This window comes from Rhipicephalus sanguineus, chromosome 8, assembly GCF_013339695.2.
Source record: "Rhipicephalus sanguineus isolate Rsan-2018 chromosome 8, BIME_Rsan_1.4, whole genome shotgun sequence".
Classification (NCBI taxonomy): Eukaryota; Metazoa; Arthropoda; class Arachnida; order Ixodida; family Ixodidae; genus Rhipicephalus; species Rhipicephalus sanguineus.
Window position 1 is genome coordinate 156,042,136 of NC_051183.1, and position 17,708 is coordinate 156,059,843.

Below are 17,708 nucleotides of genomic sequence, written 5' to 3' on the forward strand. Positions count from 1 at the left end.
CTCCTAGGGATAAAAAGAGCATTGCACGTGTTCCTAGGTAGTACCCAGACAAAGGGAGATCTTCAAGAAGCAAACGGGGAAAATATCCCCAGATCAAAGTTACCCGGATGGAGTCTGTGAGAAAAGAAACGCTCGTTGCATCGTTCTCGTCGAGCGGAGTCGATCGCGCTGTGATCGCGCGTGCTTGAAAACTGCGCGTCGGTTTGGTAATGTTGGGTGTGCACCTCGAACGCCGTAGTGTTTTCATCGCTCTGCCAACCATGGAAGCAAACGTGCGCGCTCGTTTGGAACGAATGACAGCTGAGATCGGTTTCGGCCCATACTCCGATACACCGCCTCGTAAGACGGCACTGGCAGACGACCCCGAAGCGCCGCCATTACCGGACGCCAGCATTGTTATCGGAGACACGCTGCGCCCGTGCCTCGGTCGGTCGTGAGAACGTGCCGACGATGCAGTTCTCAGCTGACGAGGCAACACTCGAACGGCTGCCACTCTCAACGGCAACCGGCGATGGTCAAAAGAAATATTCACGTTTTCGGCACTGCGCATGGCGAAGAAAACGGAACCACGCAACTACGAGCAGACGAGCTGTCGGTGAGACCGGAAGTGCTAATATTAATGTTTGTTCGGTGTTTTTAACGCGATAACATAATATAAACGTACATATTATCTACTTATTGAACTCAAAATTAACAACGAAAGTAATAATGAGGGTGTTATCGTGATTATAACATCAGCCAATGGTGGAACTGCCGACAATCGCGTCATATTTTGCGGACTAATACATCATTTGTCGAGAGAAGAGGGAGCGATTTTCAGCTGACTTTGCGAATTTATTGTAAATTCCAGGCCATGCGCATCGCTATAATATTTGGCTGGCGTGTTCTCGGGAGCCTCGACTACCGATCGGCAGCGCTTTTTGAGCATGCTCAGAAAGTGTTGCAGGGCCCCTTTAATGGATATCGGTTGGTATTGCGAACAAACGGGATCCCTGACAAAGGCCAGCCTTAAATTGAGGAACTGTAGCGCATCGTTTTTTGGCCGCTCCAAAGTGAAATGCAGACCCATTGCATATTCCTTGAAAACCTTCATAATATATAAAACCAGTACAGAGCAAAGGTTACTGTCTAGTAGAACCAAGAAGTCATCGACGTAACAAAAAACATTGGACGCTAACCCATTCAAATGCTTTTGCAGCTGCCTATCGACAAACCCATGAAAGATATCGCTAATTACTGGTGCTACACATGATCCTATGCCAGATTTCGGAATGAAATTATTCTCCTCCCAAGACACAATGGTTGAATTCAGGTACGCCTGGACGAGCTCTAGAAACGACTCAACGGAAATGCCTCACTGGCTCTGAAAGAGCAAGACATCGTTATCCTCTCTTATACACTGCTTTAAGCACTTTAACACTTCACGATGGGGCATAGAATAATACAAATCTTTCACATCTATACTTATGGCATAGCGGTACAAAGATGGCTGTTCTTTTAGTGAAACGATGATAGATACCGAGTTAGATATTCTTAGCGGATCACATATCTTTAAACGCTCCAAATTTTTCTGAAGATACCGTGAAACATTTATTTGCCAGGTGTCTTTTTCTGAGACAATCGTTCTTAGTGGCATTCCATTCTTGTGCGTCTTTACTGAAAAGCAAATGGATAGTTCTTGCTGTTTTGCCTTATTCACACTTGCCGCTAGGCGTTCTAGATTGTGCATTAGTAACAGGGAACGAACATGTTCCTTCAGTCGCCCACTTTTTACATCAACACGCTTAAAGCTTTTTTTTCTAAAGCAGCAGCTACCTTGTCCTTATACATAGAGCCATCTATAGTAAAAAAAAAAAAAAAACCTTCCTTGTCAGCAACCAACACACGCAACTTAGCTTCACAAAGAAAGTCTACTAGCTTTTTCAGCTTGCCTTTGTTATGCGTAGCGTGTTCAGTCCTGACAACGGTGTTCATGCAACCCGGGACGCACCTGGAACGGTGATCCTCGTCGACGGCACCCGAAACAAACCTCGCTGTCGCCACCTTCTCAAAGTGGTTCAAAGACGGCTCAAAGCGAAACTTAGGCCAAACTTAGCAAAACTTAGAGGAGACATGATTCACTATTGCGTTGATACACTTGTGTTAGATCTTGATGACTCATTGATCTGTATATATGTTCTTTCTTTTTCAAAACAAAATTAGTTGTGAGTACAGCGCTGTGTCCTTTTCTTCTTTCTGTCCGTGTTTAACCCGTTGCGCTGTCAGTTATATTACGATGAACATCCACCAACTAGCCCAACTCGCGATTCGGCTACAACCTTATTTGCTGGCTCGGAATCTTGCACACACGTTTCGGTCGTCTACTAGCTTCCAAAGTTGCCAGCTACGTAAACTCGATCCTTCGCTTCAAGCTACAGCTGCCATCGCGAATTTCCCGCTCCGACGCGACGCTGTTAAGACTGTACCGCACCCAGACCGCCCGTCCGCTCTCACACCGTTTCAACAGCGAAGCTCCCAGTCAAATCATGAAGACGGCAGTGGTGCAGCAAAAGCTCGCCGCGCTGTTGCCTAGCAACCGCCGAGCACAGCACGAGCTCTGCGATGGAGACCGCCACTCATAGCACGCACTGTGCGGTGGAAACTGTCAAGCCATAAAAACTGAAAAAAAAAAGCTACCACGACGTTGCCTAGCAAACGCCGAGCACAGCACGCGCTCCGTGATGGAAGCATCGCTTAGTGGCGCTGCTGCTCTTGACAGGCAGCGCCATCACTGGCAGAAAAATAGAAACTGGGAGCAACCAACGCGCGTTTTCCCTTCTCTCCAGCGCGCTGCCGCTCGCTTCCGTGCACGCGCAGAGCTCTCGCGGTTCACTTGCGGCACCTAACAATGTACCGCCTGCAGTGCGGCTTCAAAAAGGTCTTCAAGCTTGACTGGCACTTCCGAAAAGCGAACCTAATAAAAGGAGAAAGGCTCGTCGATCACGTTTACGGAGAAGTGCAGACGATCGATGACAACGTCGCCCGACTCAAAGCGAAATGCATTTCCTAAGTCGCGATTACATAGTGTAGGACGTATACCACACATGACAGAATGAGACAACCGTACCTGGACCTTCACAATGCGTGAAGACAGCGAGTAATCGTTACTGTAGTCGCTGCGTGCATGCGCCGCGTTACATACTGATTCGGGTAGTCGAAACGAACGAAAGCGATGACCTGAGACAGCCAAAACAGAAGGCGAGACAGCGCTGTCAGCTAGAAAATACTTGATTCTCCTTACTGCGGTGATCCACGCTTGTCGCCTTTATTTCTCGTGTGACATGCCCGGGAACCGATACAGTTTCACACGTGAATCGCGTGTTTTGGTGTTGTCTGCACTGTTGTGGCAGGCCACGACACATCAATACTTCGGACTTCGCTTGCGCTTCCTCGTTCTCTCTTCTGCAAACGTGGAAATGCAGTTTCGCACAGCAAGCCTCTCGGTTCAACGTGCCAAGCTGTCGGTACGCACCCCAGTTCCCCGCAGCGACTGAGAAACGCGCGCGCGCGCGTGCTCCCGCTGCCGATAAACAGACCGTGTCGGCTGCGCCTGCCCCCAGTTGCGCCAGAGCTTCTCTACAGAGCCGCAGCGCGGCGCTGTCGTCGCGCCGTAAATTTTGTTCCCTATAACTACTGATGGAGACGCCGCGCATACCGTCCCATTGCAGTTTAAAGTCATCGGCGCAGAGAGGGAGATAATACTAAAGAAAGAAAGAGGAAGAAAGCATCGCCACCAGATACCGCACCACTTGGCCAAGCCACCTGCGCATGCGCGGTAGCTACGCCGCGATCACCGATGGAGACGTCCCGCGCAACCTCCTCTCTGCAATGCGTAATCTTGGCTGCGCCCGATCATGCCGAGACAGAGCCATGAGGCGTCCTAAGAAAGTGCGTACTCCCGAGGAGGGAGCCGCGCTTCTCTGAACTCGACGTGTCGGTCGACGGGGAGTACGAGAGGCGACGGGCCTGTGCTTCGTTGTGCCAAACATTGCGCGACTTAGTGCAAAACTTCCCGAATTATTAACACGAAAGTGCTTTATGCCGGGGTGCACCAACACTTTCTTGACGTATTTCCGTCACGGAAGTACGTGAGCAAAATGAACGCCATCAGATGGCAAAGAAAAAAATTGGCCGCGTATCTGCATGCTTCGCTGCAAATGTCGTCGAAAGAAGACGGTCTTCTGCCTGCCGTACTACATGAGTACAGGTCTCATACGCGGCCACCCGTGATGCTGTTCTCGTACCGATTTTTTCATCAAGCGGCCATTTATGTTTTGCCTTTTGCTCAGACAGCGCCTCCTCTATGATGAATCGGCCGCATCTGGCTGCATGGAATTGATAAAATAGAGGAGGCTCTGCGTGAGATATGGACGCCATCCGGCAGTGGCGTCGCGAAACATGAGCATGTGCAGAACCCAGGGCCACTGCCAGGTGGCAGCACCATATCGTCGCAGAGGGCTTTTTTCGTGCATAGCGTCGCATTTTCAGCTCAGCCTAAGAAACACTGGGGTCTTTAGAATTACGTATAAGGTTTTAGAATTACGTATCTCTGTATTTTCTAGTAAAGGAACACACCACCTAATACATACGTATTGATGTTGCGCCTGATATATGCGTAATATTTGCTTTTTGATCTGCAATGTTCACAGTATGAACGCAGCTACAAGTTCAAATTTGCTGGGCGTTCAGCAAGTTCGCCTTTAGCTGGGTGGCTGATCGTGTGACAGACAGACAGACAGACAGACAGACAGACAGACAGACAGACAGACAGACAGACAGACAGACAGACAGACAGACAGACAGACAGACAGACAGAGAGACAGACAGACAGACAGACAGACAGACAGACCAAAATTTCTGCGTTCAAGTATCCCAACAAAGACTGTCGTCTTTAAAAAACTATAAGAAAAAAGTCACAGTTTCGCCACAACGGCGAAGCAATGAATGCGATAGCAATAAATTGGAATGTAACGCGAAGCACGGAAAGCAGCTCGAAATTGCAGCTCGAAAGCGCTCGAGCCCAAAGGACGCACGAAAAGAACGCACACAGGACGAGCGCGAACTATCATGCATCACAGCTCGATACTTGAAGAACACTGCTAAAACATAATGCAGGACGAACGAAACGAACGAACAGGTACACACAGGACGAGCGCGAACTAAATGTCGCCCATCTCGCTGGTGAGTAAGAAAGCACGCTGAAGGAAATGGTGTAAATATTAAGTAAATATTAAGAGCAGACAGCGGAAGGGCAAGGTTCTCCTTGCGCAAATATTAGAAGAAGCGAGCGAGCTGGCCGACTACTTTTGAGTGCGCCCGTTGCGCTCCTCGCGCCAGCTCGCTGGTATTGAAGAAACGCTTATAAGCGCCTGCCGTCTCTCAGTCCGTCCAGCGGTAAAGGGTGTGTATATAACGCTGACCGTTAGCTATCTGGAGGATCTGCGTTTCGTAGCGTAGTGGTTAGCGCCGTGCGCTGCGGAGCGAGAGGTCCCTGGTTCGATTCCGCGCTTCGGAAGCATTTTTCTTTGGGGCTTTTATATATATATATATATATATATATATATATATAATTCAAAAGAAAGTTTTGAAGGTCCGGTGCACAAGTAGTTGAAGAAATAAAGGAGCACACTTACGAAAATTGCATATTTTTATTCATTTACGTTTCCGCCGTGGCACGGCCTTGCCACGGCCGAAACGTAAATGAGTAAAAATATGCAATTTTCGTAAGTGTGCTCCTCCATTTCTTCAACTATATATATATATATATATATATATATGTACATACTTATACATATACGGTGCATGACGGCGGCGACGAGGACGGACAAAAACCAGCTGAGACTGTCCATATAATTGCTATCGCAATAAAAGTTCTGTACAGGAGTCGAACCCATGCCCTCTCGGACTGCGACGATGGCTGGCGGACGTCTAGGCCACTGAGCTACCGCCAAACACACAACGGAGGCTACATGAATGCGCCTTTTGTCTTTCACACTTATTACAGTGCTCTTGGATGGATGGGTGAATGCTATGAGCGTCCCTTTATAACGGAGCGGTGACATGTGTGCGACCAAGCTCGAAAAAAAAAAAAAAGACTTCGTTGCCTCCTCAATGAGCTCGGCAAACGCGGCGTTGCTGCGACCTTCTCATTCGGCGCGTTTCCAATGGAAGTGTTCATTCTAAAAAAAAAAGACAGGGCGTGCAAACCCAGACCCAAAAAGAAGTCACGGCACCACAAACGCCGACAAGCGCCGACTAAACGTCGATCCGCTCCACGGGAAGCCGTACTTTGGCTGCACTAGCTTAAATCACGTGATGTAAACAAATGGCCGCAACCGGAGTCGTGACTTCTTTCTTGTGTCCGTGTGCAGGCCCTGTGTTTTTAGAATGAATGCTCACCAACTAGCTCAGCTCTCTGCTATTCTGAGGAGGAGTGTAATTTCATGAACGCTTTAACATACCGCGAGGTGGCGCCTTTAGCCCAAGCGTCGCTCATAGCATCCATCCATATAAAAAAATAGCTTTCCGACGCTCGCCTTGCTGTCGCACCGCGTTGCCCGCTCGCCCTGTGAGAATTAACCGTCAGGCTAGAGGGAAGACACGACGCTTTGAAGGAGTACATATCGAATATCAGCGTTTACTATGTGCTTGCTGATGCCATCTTTGCGCGGGATTTAGCATATGTGGTGTCGAGGTATATCTTGACAACTTCAGCTACCACAACGGTTAAATCATAATCATGGGGGTTAGTCCTCGGTACGGTGACGTGCCACTAGGCGTCACGTGGGTGAGTCCACATCATGCGGTGCTATATCAGCCAAACAACAACAGACATTGTACAAGCTCTCATATATACCAATGCAAGGTGCGTGTTTGGGCTAGTTGGTACTCCATTTGAACAGTTAAATAGCGCAAACTTCAGGGGACGAAAGACTAGGGATGGTCGATTAAAATTTTTAATCGATTAATCGTTAATCGTTAATCGATTTAGCCTTTAATCGATTAATTTCTTTCGGTGGAGAGAGAGAGAGAGAGAGAGAGACTCTTTATTGGAAAAACAGAGATTTTTGCCGGCGTCAGTATATAACCGCTGGCATGCTACTCTGTGTAGGGATGGGGAAGGGGGTTGACAGACTAAAGAAGAGAGGGAAGGAAATAATCTTTTAATCGATTAATCGATTAATCGACATTTTTAATGGGTGCTTTAAAACCTATATCTCTTTCTTTGAGAGGCATCGTTCGTGTTTAATATGGGCCCAAATCTTTTCATTAGAAAAGATTTGGGCGCTGTTGTCTGTGTCCTTCTCTGCCTGGTCCTTCGTCTTTCGCGCTGTTTCCCTCCAATAATGTCGTACCAACTCGCCCAAGCAACCACTTTAGCTGCATTTTTCATTAGACGCGCTGACGATCCAAAATTCCCACTTTTGAAAGTGTCGACGACGGCCCCTTGTGTGCAGTGTGCGAAAATTCACACTTTCGCACACTGGACATATAAGGGGCCCGTCGTCGTTGGTTGATGTCGCGGATTCAAGCATCTGTGGCTATCATCCCTGGACTATTCGGCAGCAGGTCGCATTTTCTCGAAGCCTGCCTACTCGAGCTCATCGAAACCGGAGGCGCGTTCGGGGACCACACTGGTTGGAAAGTCGCATGCAGTTGAAACATGCAGTGTGACGGAGGGTGAGGAAATCCCGAGAAAGGTAAAGGAGAGACGAGGAGAAATTAAATAAGACGCTCGGTCTAGTAAGCAAGTACTATCTTTTCTCGGTTTGTTGGTTAGATATTGTGGAAGCCCTACATAATACTATAATTGCGGACTGACACGATATTTTTCTTGAGGTCACCTATGCAGAGATTACACAGAAATATACTGGCCTCAAACAGACCATCCGTACAGGCAACTGCTGGAAATAGAAGGGAAGAAGATGACATTTAGGGGCTCGTTTTTCTTTGTTAGACACAATATTAAGTAGAACTAAGAGACAATATTGCCAAGAAAAAGTATAGGGGGTGTTATTTGTAATAATTGGGATATAAAGCTGAAGAAAGTGAAGTGGACGGAAAGATAACTTGTCGCCGGAAGGGACCGAACCTGCGACCTTCGAATTACTTTTAGGGGTTCGTTTTTCTTTGTTAGACACGATATTAATTAGAACTAACAGACACAAATGCGAAGGAAAGTATAGGGGAGGTTAAGGGTGTATGACAAAGAAAAACGAGCCCTTAAAAGTCACCTTCTTTCCCTCATTCATAGCGAGGGTCTCGTTCTGGCAGACTTGGTGCCTTCAGGTAGTATGCGAGGGATTATTGGTCAGCTGCCAGCTCGTAAAAAAAAGGTAACTTGCTACGTGACGCCAAAAGGCAGAAAAAGAGTGTTCCACACTCGCCGCCATGGCTGTGATCCGCGCTGACTAACACTCCTAGGTTTAAATGCACATGTGTACCTATGAAGTGGATGGGGTATGACCGCCGCCGTAGCTCAGTGGTAGAGCATCGGACGCGTTATAACAAGTGTGTTTCCTTCGGTCCTGGTGGCAGCTTCACTCGTCGTCTGCATCAGAGAGTCGCAGTTTCCCAAGTTCGCAAGTTCGATCCCTGCCGGCGGCAAGTTATCTTTTCGTCCATTTTTACTTTCTTCACATTGATATCCCAATTATTACAAATACCATCCTCTATAATTTCCTTGGCATTATTGTCTGTTAGTTCTAATTAATACTGCGGGAAATAGAGTGACATGAGTTTCTGCCTCCCGGCTAGAAGAAACAGCAGCTGCGCCAGTATACTCCGTAGGTTTCACCTGATCTTTGCCGTAACACGGCGCCACTCACACCTTTTCAATTGTGCGTACATCCTGAACTGTGAGCGCTATCTAGTGTACCAGACATTACAACATAAATTGCGCGACTGTCCTTTCTTGTCACAGCAGAAGACGGGGGCCTCTAGCTGAAAGCTGTATTTCTTCCTGAATATGCGACCATACAGTATTACTAAGTGCTACAAGGTCACTTCTTCAATAGTAATGCAATGGATGCTAGACGTTCGATAAACCGGCGCGTAAAGTTGCGGATTACATAAAGGGTTTATAAGGGCCTTTTCACAATTCGCGAGTGCGCATTCCTGCACTACATTTTCTCTAAACTAATGGCAGCAACTTTCGTGCTTCAAGAGAAGACGAGGTCGTAGTTGCGCGTGCTGGCGTTTGTCTGTTATGCGTGTTCGTGTCAAGAGAGCCGAGTTTACACTTTCCGCGTCCCAGCGCAAGCAAACCACGCTTGAACGCTCTTTTTGAAGAAGTGACTAGCTGCCATTAATTGGGCTAACTGCATCGTAGGAAAGTTAGCTCAAGAATTATGAAAATGGTATATATACCCTACAAGATGGACAGTTGGGCTAGTTGGTATACAGCAAATAAAAGATGGTTACTAGCGTCGTTGTCCTCTTTACGCTAGCAAACGTATTTATTATGTATATACGGATTACCTAATCATCTCCCCATCATCGTATACTTCATCACTCTTTTTGCCCCGTTGCGTTTTCCCCGGTGCAGAGTAGCAGGCAGGAGCATACTAGCTCAGGACACCCACTCTGCCATATAATACATTTTCTCTCTCTGTTTCATTGGTAAACAATATTTTATTTGCTAAAGAGTAAAACAGAACGGCACTAAGAGCCAGTGAGTAAATAAGCAGCGCATATTACAATGCCGCACTTACACAAGAAACGAGTAAAATCTGAGGGTTGAATAAAATACAAAGAAAGTTGCGATTGACACTACAGGTGACGAAAACTACTGGTTTACCAAATGTAAGCAGACATGCGTTTATGCGGCAACACGATGAAACAGGGCGACAAAAAACAAACACGAACAAAAAAGCTACAAGACGATGTGCTGGCACGTATGAAATTTACAGAAAAGAATATACTTCTCTTTTGAAATTTGGCGAATCCACGTGCTGCTTACTTTCTCAACAGTCCCCTTTTGTTTTGTTTCATGGGGTTGCTGCTCCGAACTACATGCTTTTTTCTACTGAGCGAAGAAATGTCAGTTGCCCGAGATGCTCGGGCGACAAACGACACCTCCTTTGGGTCGCCAAACATCCAGCATGCGAAAAAAGGCGCTCGGATGCTACTGACGTTGCAGGAATTGGCAAATACTCCATTGCAACGTCAAACACATGATCTAGGCCAGTTCGCATGTTGGGCCGAGTCTCAAGTGGGTTCGGATTGGTGCGGCGATCGACTACAGGGTTACTATAGTATGCTTGAACTGAGAAGGCATTTAGTTCATCGGATCGTACTCCAGTGCGACGCAATTGCGTAGAAGTGCGCGATCGACGGCATCCCAAATAGAACCAGAAAAAGTAGTTGTATTCGGCTTTGCAACTTCCTGCGTCTAAGGATAGCGTTTAGGGTCTGCGTCTCAGGATAGCGCGCCACGCAGTCATGCGCGCCGGCCAAGGGGCGAGGTTGGGGGCGGGAGTGGGGGATGCCGTAATCGATTAATCGAATAGTTTTAATCGATTAATTCGATTAATCGAAAGGCACAAATCGATTATGATTAATCGATTAATTGTGGATCTTTAATCGATTAATCGATTGATCGTTCATCGATTTTACCATCCCTACGAAAGACCGGAGAATGCGACACACACAAGCGCTAAGTTGCATGGTTGCGCTTGTGTGTGTCGCATTCTCCTGTATTTCGTCCCCTGAAGTTTGCGCTATTTAACTGTTCAAATATATACCAATGCACTACAAACAGTGAACTACTGTGACGACACGTTTCCCTTTCGTGTATACCGATTCCTATGACGGAGGGATCAGCCATCTTTTTAGGGGCGAAGCTCCTTAAGGCGGCACCCGTTCGTCCCTCGTAGTCGTAGTCGTAGTAGTCGTAGTGCGTAACCAGTCTTACGCTTTGACCTCCAAGGTGGTGCCGGTGGGAGATTTTTCCTGTGCATTGTTGAACAATAAAAAATTCGCAGCGTGCGCGTTAACTAAAAACCGAATTCTTCTTAATGCTGTGGTGCGCAAAGGAACGAAACACGAAGGAAGGCAAACGAAACACGGCGCAAGGCCGATTTCTTCTGTCTCTCATTCCCCATTAGCAGCCATTGGCATGTTCCAGTAGGAAACGTTAGTAGAAGTAGAAGTGTAAGTGTTAGCTAAAAGCCGACTTCTTCTGTCTCTCATTCCCATTAGCAGCCATTGTTTACCTCCAAGGTAGTGCCTGGTGAGATTTCTCCTGTGCGTGATTAAACAATAAAAATTTTGTTCAAAACGCCGTTGATTGATGAAATAAACCAACGAAAGACGCCAGATGTTTTGTAAAAGCAAAACGAAAGAACGCCAGATGTTTCTAAAGCAAAACGAAAAGACGCCAGCTGCTTAACGAAAGACGCCAGATGTTTTCTAAAGCAATGGTTTTCTAAACAATGAAAATTCACAGCGTACATGTAAAATTAAAGTGAGCTGCAAGTCGTCATAACTCATCGAACCTTTAGTATAAACGCGCCCGATCTCACGTCGGTGATGATGTACTGGGCAGAATTCACGGAAGATTCACGGTTTACCGATGAACCACCGCAGCTTCGCCCACTCATCATCATTCACTCCGTGGATATGCTGTGATTTTTTTGTTCCGTTCCGCCTTTCGAGCGGTCCGGGGCAGCAGTTGTGCTCGGTGTGACTGCGCGAGCGGACCACATGCGCACGCTGAGTGGCCGACGCGATGTTCGCCAAGAGCTGGCAGTGCTGGCAACCGTTCGACGAAGCAGAAGCGTTCGTTGTCGGCGACTATCGCCAGAACAACACAAAGATATACTTTTCTTCATGTGGGTTCAGCTCTACGCACTATGGCTTAAACGAAGCATTTGCACTGCTACGTTTTGTTCTGCAGCGGCACGAGTTGCGTGGTTGCGGTCATGCACGCCCGAAATGCTGGACAGAGGGTCTTTGTAACCTGCGAAATTCTTGAACTAGAGTTATTTACGCGATAGAGCTAAAGATCTCGTTTCGCAGAAATTACAGTGTCGGCGCCGGCGACGGCGTCTTTGGTTGTGAGCGGAAAAGCAGCGTTGTCCGTGAGCGAAAATTCATGGTAGATGCAAATAAAGATAAGAGCCGGAGGGCGTCTGCACTTTGACTTTCCTTGCGGCTTAGTTTAGGTCTCCACCGAGAATCGAAGACGGGCATATGAACACGGCCCGATTACGATATCGCGTTCTCCACTTGTTGCCACCGCCTCCAAGAAGGCACGTTCGCACTTGGCCTCGAAGGGGGAGCAAGCGGCAAAACTCACCGGAAATTCACTCGCTTTGCCGCGTAAGCGGCCGGAAACCTAAGCGGCAAGCCCGACGCGAAAAGATCGGTCCGAGACGGATTTTTGCGCCACGCGAAAGCTGATCGCCTTTCCGCATCACGAGAAGCCGTCCTTTGGATTTACTAGCTTAAATCACATGATGTAAACAACCGGCCGCAAATTCAACATGGCGGTCAAGGCGTTGGCGGTGTCTCGCAGCCGCGCATTTACAAACTACCCGTGCAGCACGACAAAACTCGCAGCCTCCACAAGGACGCTTTCCTCGAGAGCCTGGTTTGGATTCAGATTGCCTTGAAGACTGGCAGTAGAAGAAAGTGCAGCAGCAGAGGCGTCGTCGTGCCTCAACGTATCTCGCTTTTTCAGAGCCGTGTGAACCCGCCGTTGCCGCTGCTGGCGTGTCCACTTATGTAGCTTCTCCTGGTGTATCTCCCGAAACAACAGTTTGGAAAGGTGAAAACAATTCCTTTTCCGCTTACCGGGCCGCCCACGTCATGGAACTGCATGAACTCATGAACGCATAGCGCAGTGGGGTCGTGCGGGGACCCTGGGACGTACGTGTCCAAATCCCTTGGTCAAATAAAGTTTTACCCCCTCCTCCTCCTTTTCCGCGTTTTGCATGCGTAACTTGAATTTGGTACGAAATTAAGGGCTCAGAAAATGGGCAAAATGGAAGGAATTATCGAAGTGGCGAAGGCGGCGGCGGCGACGGCATACGGGGGAGGCAGAACAAAGGAACATTTTTGACGCGCGTGAACACGGTTTTCCGGCCGCTCTGGGCTTTTTTTTTTTTTTTTCGCTTTCTCTTCCCTTATCAAGTGAGAATGCGCCAAGAGACACGGGCGCGCTAGGGAGCCTACTTGTGCGCGCCTGCGTGCCTCCGGGGCACTGTGGCGCGCACATGTAGGCTCCCTAGGGCGCGCGGTGCCGTTGCACAATCGCTTATCTCTCGGAGGCGTTGCGATGGTGCGCCGCGGTTTTCCTGCCGCTTCCGAAAGAGGGCTTGACCACGCCGCACGGATGTTACCGCCTGGTGGAATTCCACGCTTCTACCACGCAATATTACGTCAGTTAACAGGACTCCTTGCCCGGCATGACGATTGTGTGGGGCCTTTTTCCAATGCGGTTTAACGTACTGGCATGGCTCTTTGGTAGAATATTTGACCTCCATTCATGTTCAATTCCAGCTTGAACCTTGATTTTTATTAATGTCAACTGAGTTTTTGTACGGTACGCTGCGGTTTTCGAGGCAGTTGTCTGACGTGATAAATAAATCTATATTTTCGTGTTTGTTTTCGTTACCTCAAATATACCAGTTTGGAGGCTTTCTTTGAAGAGTGTGCAATATTTTAACATAGCAAGTGTACCACTCCTGCTTTTAAGAGAATGAATGTGCACGGCGTTGTCAGGGATTTTATTTCAACCTTTAGAGATGCGCACAAAACAAGAACATAAATTAGCTGCAGACTCAGCTTGGGGCGGGTGTGGGGTTTAGAGCAGTTGAGTGCAGAATGTTAGAATATACTGATCAGCTGGGGTGAACGCAGATATACAAGGGGGTGCATGTACGACGGGATGCGAACGGCTTTGTCATAAAGTATAAGGTTTGCGAGCCAAATACGACTCATTGTTCTGTGATGCTGCTGTTGTATGACCAGTCGGAGAACAAACGTTCCGTATATTACATGGATTGTAAACTTTGCTTCTGGCATCTCGCCTTCTCCCCTATCGAGTACTTTTACAGCCAAGATCCATTTAATTAGGTTGTGTCTGTGTGTGTAAAAATCCCTAGTGCAGGTTGCGCTATTCACCTCTGGTCCAATAAAAGTGAGCAAGGGAACACCCGGGCGGTAAACAGCAGTTAAGATCGTGCACGAAACGCCAAGCGGATGCGGCAAGCCAGACAAGACGATGCGTGTCGTGGCAAAGACGCGTATGTTGCTCGAATGCAAAACTTTAAAGAACCATACGCTAGATTGAAAAGTGACTTTCTGGACAGGCATATTGTGTTTATGTTTTGGGTGGGTGATCTGCTGCAGTTCGATGTTCTGTGTCACCTTTGTGTCGTGAGCTAAACAGCTTCGCTCATCATCCAACTCCACAGAGTGGAATGGCCGCTTCAATTTTTCCTCTTTCTCATTCCTTGTGCTAGGCCGATGGGCTATCCAATAAATAAAACGTTTATTGGATAAGTAAAGCTTGCTTCATAAAACATGCGTATGATCGCTTGGTGCTCGCGCTGTCTGCAAATAATAATCACTTGAAAGCCGGTACTGCCTCCGTGTGCCTCTCTGTTCTTGCCCCTTTTTTAGGTGAGAAGCACGTTCGGGTCTCGGCCTGTCAGCGTGTCTTGTCGTCGTCGCGGTCAATCATAAACGGGTATGCGCCACAAAAATTCGGTAAATCCCACTATTCACCACCGGTTCATACTACGCACATTATGAGTTAAAGGTTCGTCGTTACTACCTAAAACATTATGTTTGGCTTAGCAGCGGGGACAGAGTCCCCGACGAAATTTACTGAGGCGCTTAAGTTTCTTATCTGAAACCAGATGCACAAACGTGGATCTCTACGGTAAAGTAATCTATCTGCAACACCACTTCTTGAAACATAACTGCAAAGTGATGGTGCTTTACTCACCACCGGTCCACTAAAAATGAAGGAGGCAACAGTTAGCGCAACAAATAGACGATGACGTTAGTGAAGCTCAAACACCCTTCCCTACATGCCGTAGGTAACTGAAACCGGGCATGTAGGGAAGAAGAAGAAGAAGAAGAAGAAGCACCTTAGGGTAAGCTGCATTCCGGCGCAGTTTTCCGACTACGTTAGTGGAGCTGAAACACCCTTTCCTACATGCCCAGTTTCAGGCTTGACACAACTGCTGCCTCATCAAAGAAATCTCTCTCAAAACAATGAGGCAAATTACCTCGATCAGGCCCTTCTTTTTCTTGTGTCTCTCATTGCCCATTAGCAGCGATTTTGCTGCGGGAAACACCAGCGCACACTGCATGCTTTGCCCCTCCCCATGTTTGAGGTTAGTGGAGCTGAAACACCCTTCCCTACATGCTTCGCCCCTCCCCACTTTTTAAGTTTAAGATGTCACACGTGCTAACCAATTCTCACGGTAGATCTATATTCATGGCTTAATGAGACCTTTTCGTTCATTTCTTTTTGCACATGTGCCAGTCTGAGCGAGTGGTCAGGTCTTATATTTTAGCAGAGGCTAGGCCCACTCGAGATGTCCTGAAGTCTAGGACACGTTCCTGGACTAGTACCGCTGTGCTTACGTCTTCTCTCTCTCGGTCCCTGTCGTGTTGCACGGCTCCGTCTACTGAAAGGTAGACCCAACCGTGACGCAGAAGTTTGAAGAAATAGCGCAGCATTCCGACATGATATGAAATCACATAACTGTGTTCGACGTTTTTTCTTTTAACTTCTGCACGTTCCCTACGGCAATAGAATAAACCAGTTGGCCTTCCGTAGTTTGTGTTTCAAACAGCAAGATGATGAGCGGTAAGCGAGGCGCTAAACATGAGTACGACGAAAGAAACTGCGACGAAAGTTGACCGTGAAACTAGAAAAAAAGCGTTATGCCGCACGGCAGTACAGTACCCTAACGAGCCCGTCAATTCTGTGCAGCGACAACGAGCTGACCTCTCTGCCGGCGGACATGTTCAACAACATGCCTGTTCTGGAAAGTGTCACGCTGAGCCGCAACAAGTTCACGACGCTGTTGCCGGAGCCCTGGAAACCGATGTTGGGCCAGCTGCGGCTCGTCACGCTTGACGGTGAGTGCGCTGTGGCGCGTACTGCGCCAAAATACTGCAGGTGATAGAAATGCGAAATTTATTAAAAGACTCCGGGCTCTAATATACCAGGTCTCCTTGATTAATTGCGCCCAAGCTTCATCACTTTCATCCAATCTGGCAAAAGCAGTTGTGAATCGAACCTGTGACGTCATATCGAGTAACGGAACGGTATAGCCAGCGCGGAGGGTACTTTTATAGTCGCTAAAATGCAAGTTGAGACTGTCGCTCTTTATTATGCAGGTAACTTAAGCTTAAGATTGTTAGCACTACCGGTATTGACGCGATAGCGTTAAACAGCTCGTATCGCAAAAATTCCGCCGTCGGCGTCGGTGCCGTTGGTCGTGAGCGAAAAATCATCATCTTGTCCGGGACCGAAAAAATCGAAAAAGCTGCAAATAAAATTAAATAACTAAAAACCTTGGGTACGAGTGAGAATCGAGCCCAGGCGGTCTGCGTGGCAAGCAGGTGTTCTACCACACAGCCACGCCTCTGCTTGGAACTGCGCTGGAAGTAACTTTCATGCTTCCCAAAAATACGCGTCCTGTATACAGGCGTCACAGTACGAGATGTAATATGGCAGTAATATTGCGTGGTACAAGCGTACATTGCCATCGGGCGTCACACCATGTCAATATGATAAAGACTTTGTGGTTTAAAGACAGCTACCCATTACAAAAGGCACACACATTACTGCGCGCATTCCCTTAAGACCACGTAGTGGGTACGTCGCAACTTCGAAGAAGTTTCTCGCGCATAATTGCTCCTGATTTAAAGCATGCTACCCATTACATAAGGCACACACCTTAGTGCGCGCATTCTGTTAAACAAAGTACGCACTAGGGGCAGGATATCGCTATCGCGTTCAACTCTTAAAGGCGAAGCTTAAGCGTCCCCCAGTTTTTATGACCGAGTATCCCGTCGAGAAGCTGCGCATAGAAAAGTGGCCAGTTTCGCCGAAAGGGGAGGCATTTAAGGTATCTCAGAAAGCTCCAGTAGTGAGGAGCTGAAAACAAATGTGTCATTTCGCATTCCAGATTCACGACACCATAGTGGCGTACACCAGCTCATTTATAGAAACTGCAAATAACGACTCGGAGCTTTCATTGACCTCTAGTTCATGGGTGGCTGTGTCTTACAAAAGCGAAATATTTGATCGATTAATTCCCAGTCTTAGAATTTATTCGATATAGGTAGTCTCGCGAAAAGCCGCAAGGGTGAGTACGGTATGTCCAGGAAAGGGAAAAATCCACATACACTCGCGTGTAGCACGAAGGAAATACGTGTAGTCTCCACTATAAGGAAACCTTTTAGTTAACAAAAAATTCGTCACGTTGGAAGCAATTCAGTGTGCATTCGCCTTCTCGGTAATTTTACAGCTAAAGCGCGCATTAGCTTAGCATGCTTTTGATTAGCGTCGGACTACGTAGTTCTCAATACATATGTCACACCGATTTCGGATCTTTTATTAAAAGAGCATTCTAATAGTTCTTTTAACCGAAATAACACCGCAATTAAGCGAGCTGGAAAGTTATTAGGATAAA

General features: G+C 47.5%; 1 protein-coding gene across 2 annotated transcripts in view; it reads left to right on the forward strand.

Moving 5' to 3' along the window:
- The window catches only part of LOC119403616 (leucine-rich repeat and fibronectin type-III domain-containing protein 4), a 102,019-nt gene that overhangs the window by 56,540 nt on the left and 27,771 nt on the right, over window positions 1-17,708 (forward strand). For both annotated transcript variants that reach the window (XM_037670538.2, XM_049418635.1), the window contains exon 2: window positions 15,998-16,146. In XM_037670538.2, the coding sequence (XP_037526466.2) occupies window positions 15,998-16,146 (149 nt within the window). The remainder of the gene's footprint in view (window positions 1-15,997; window positions 16,147-17,708) is intronic.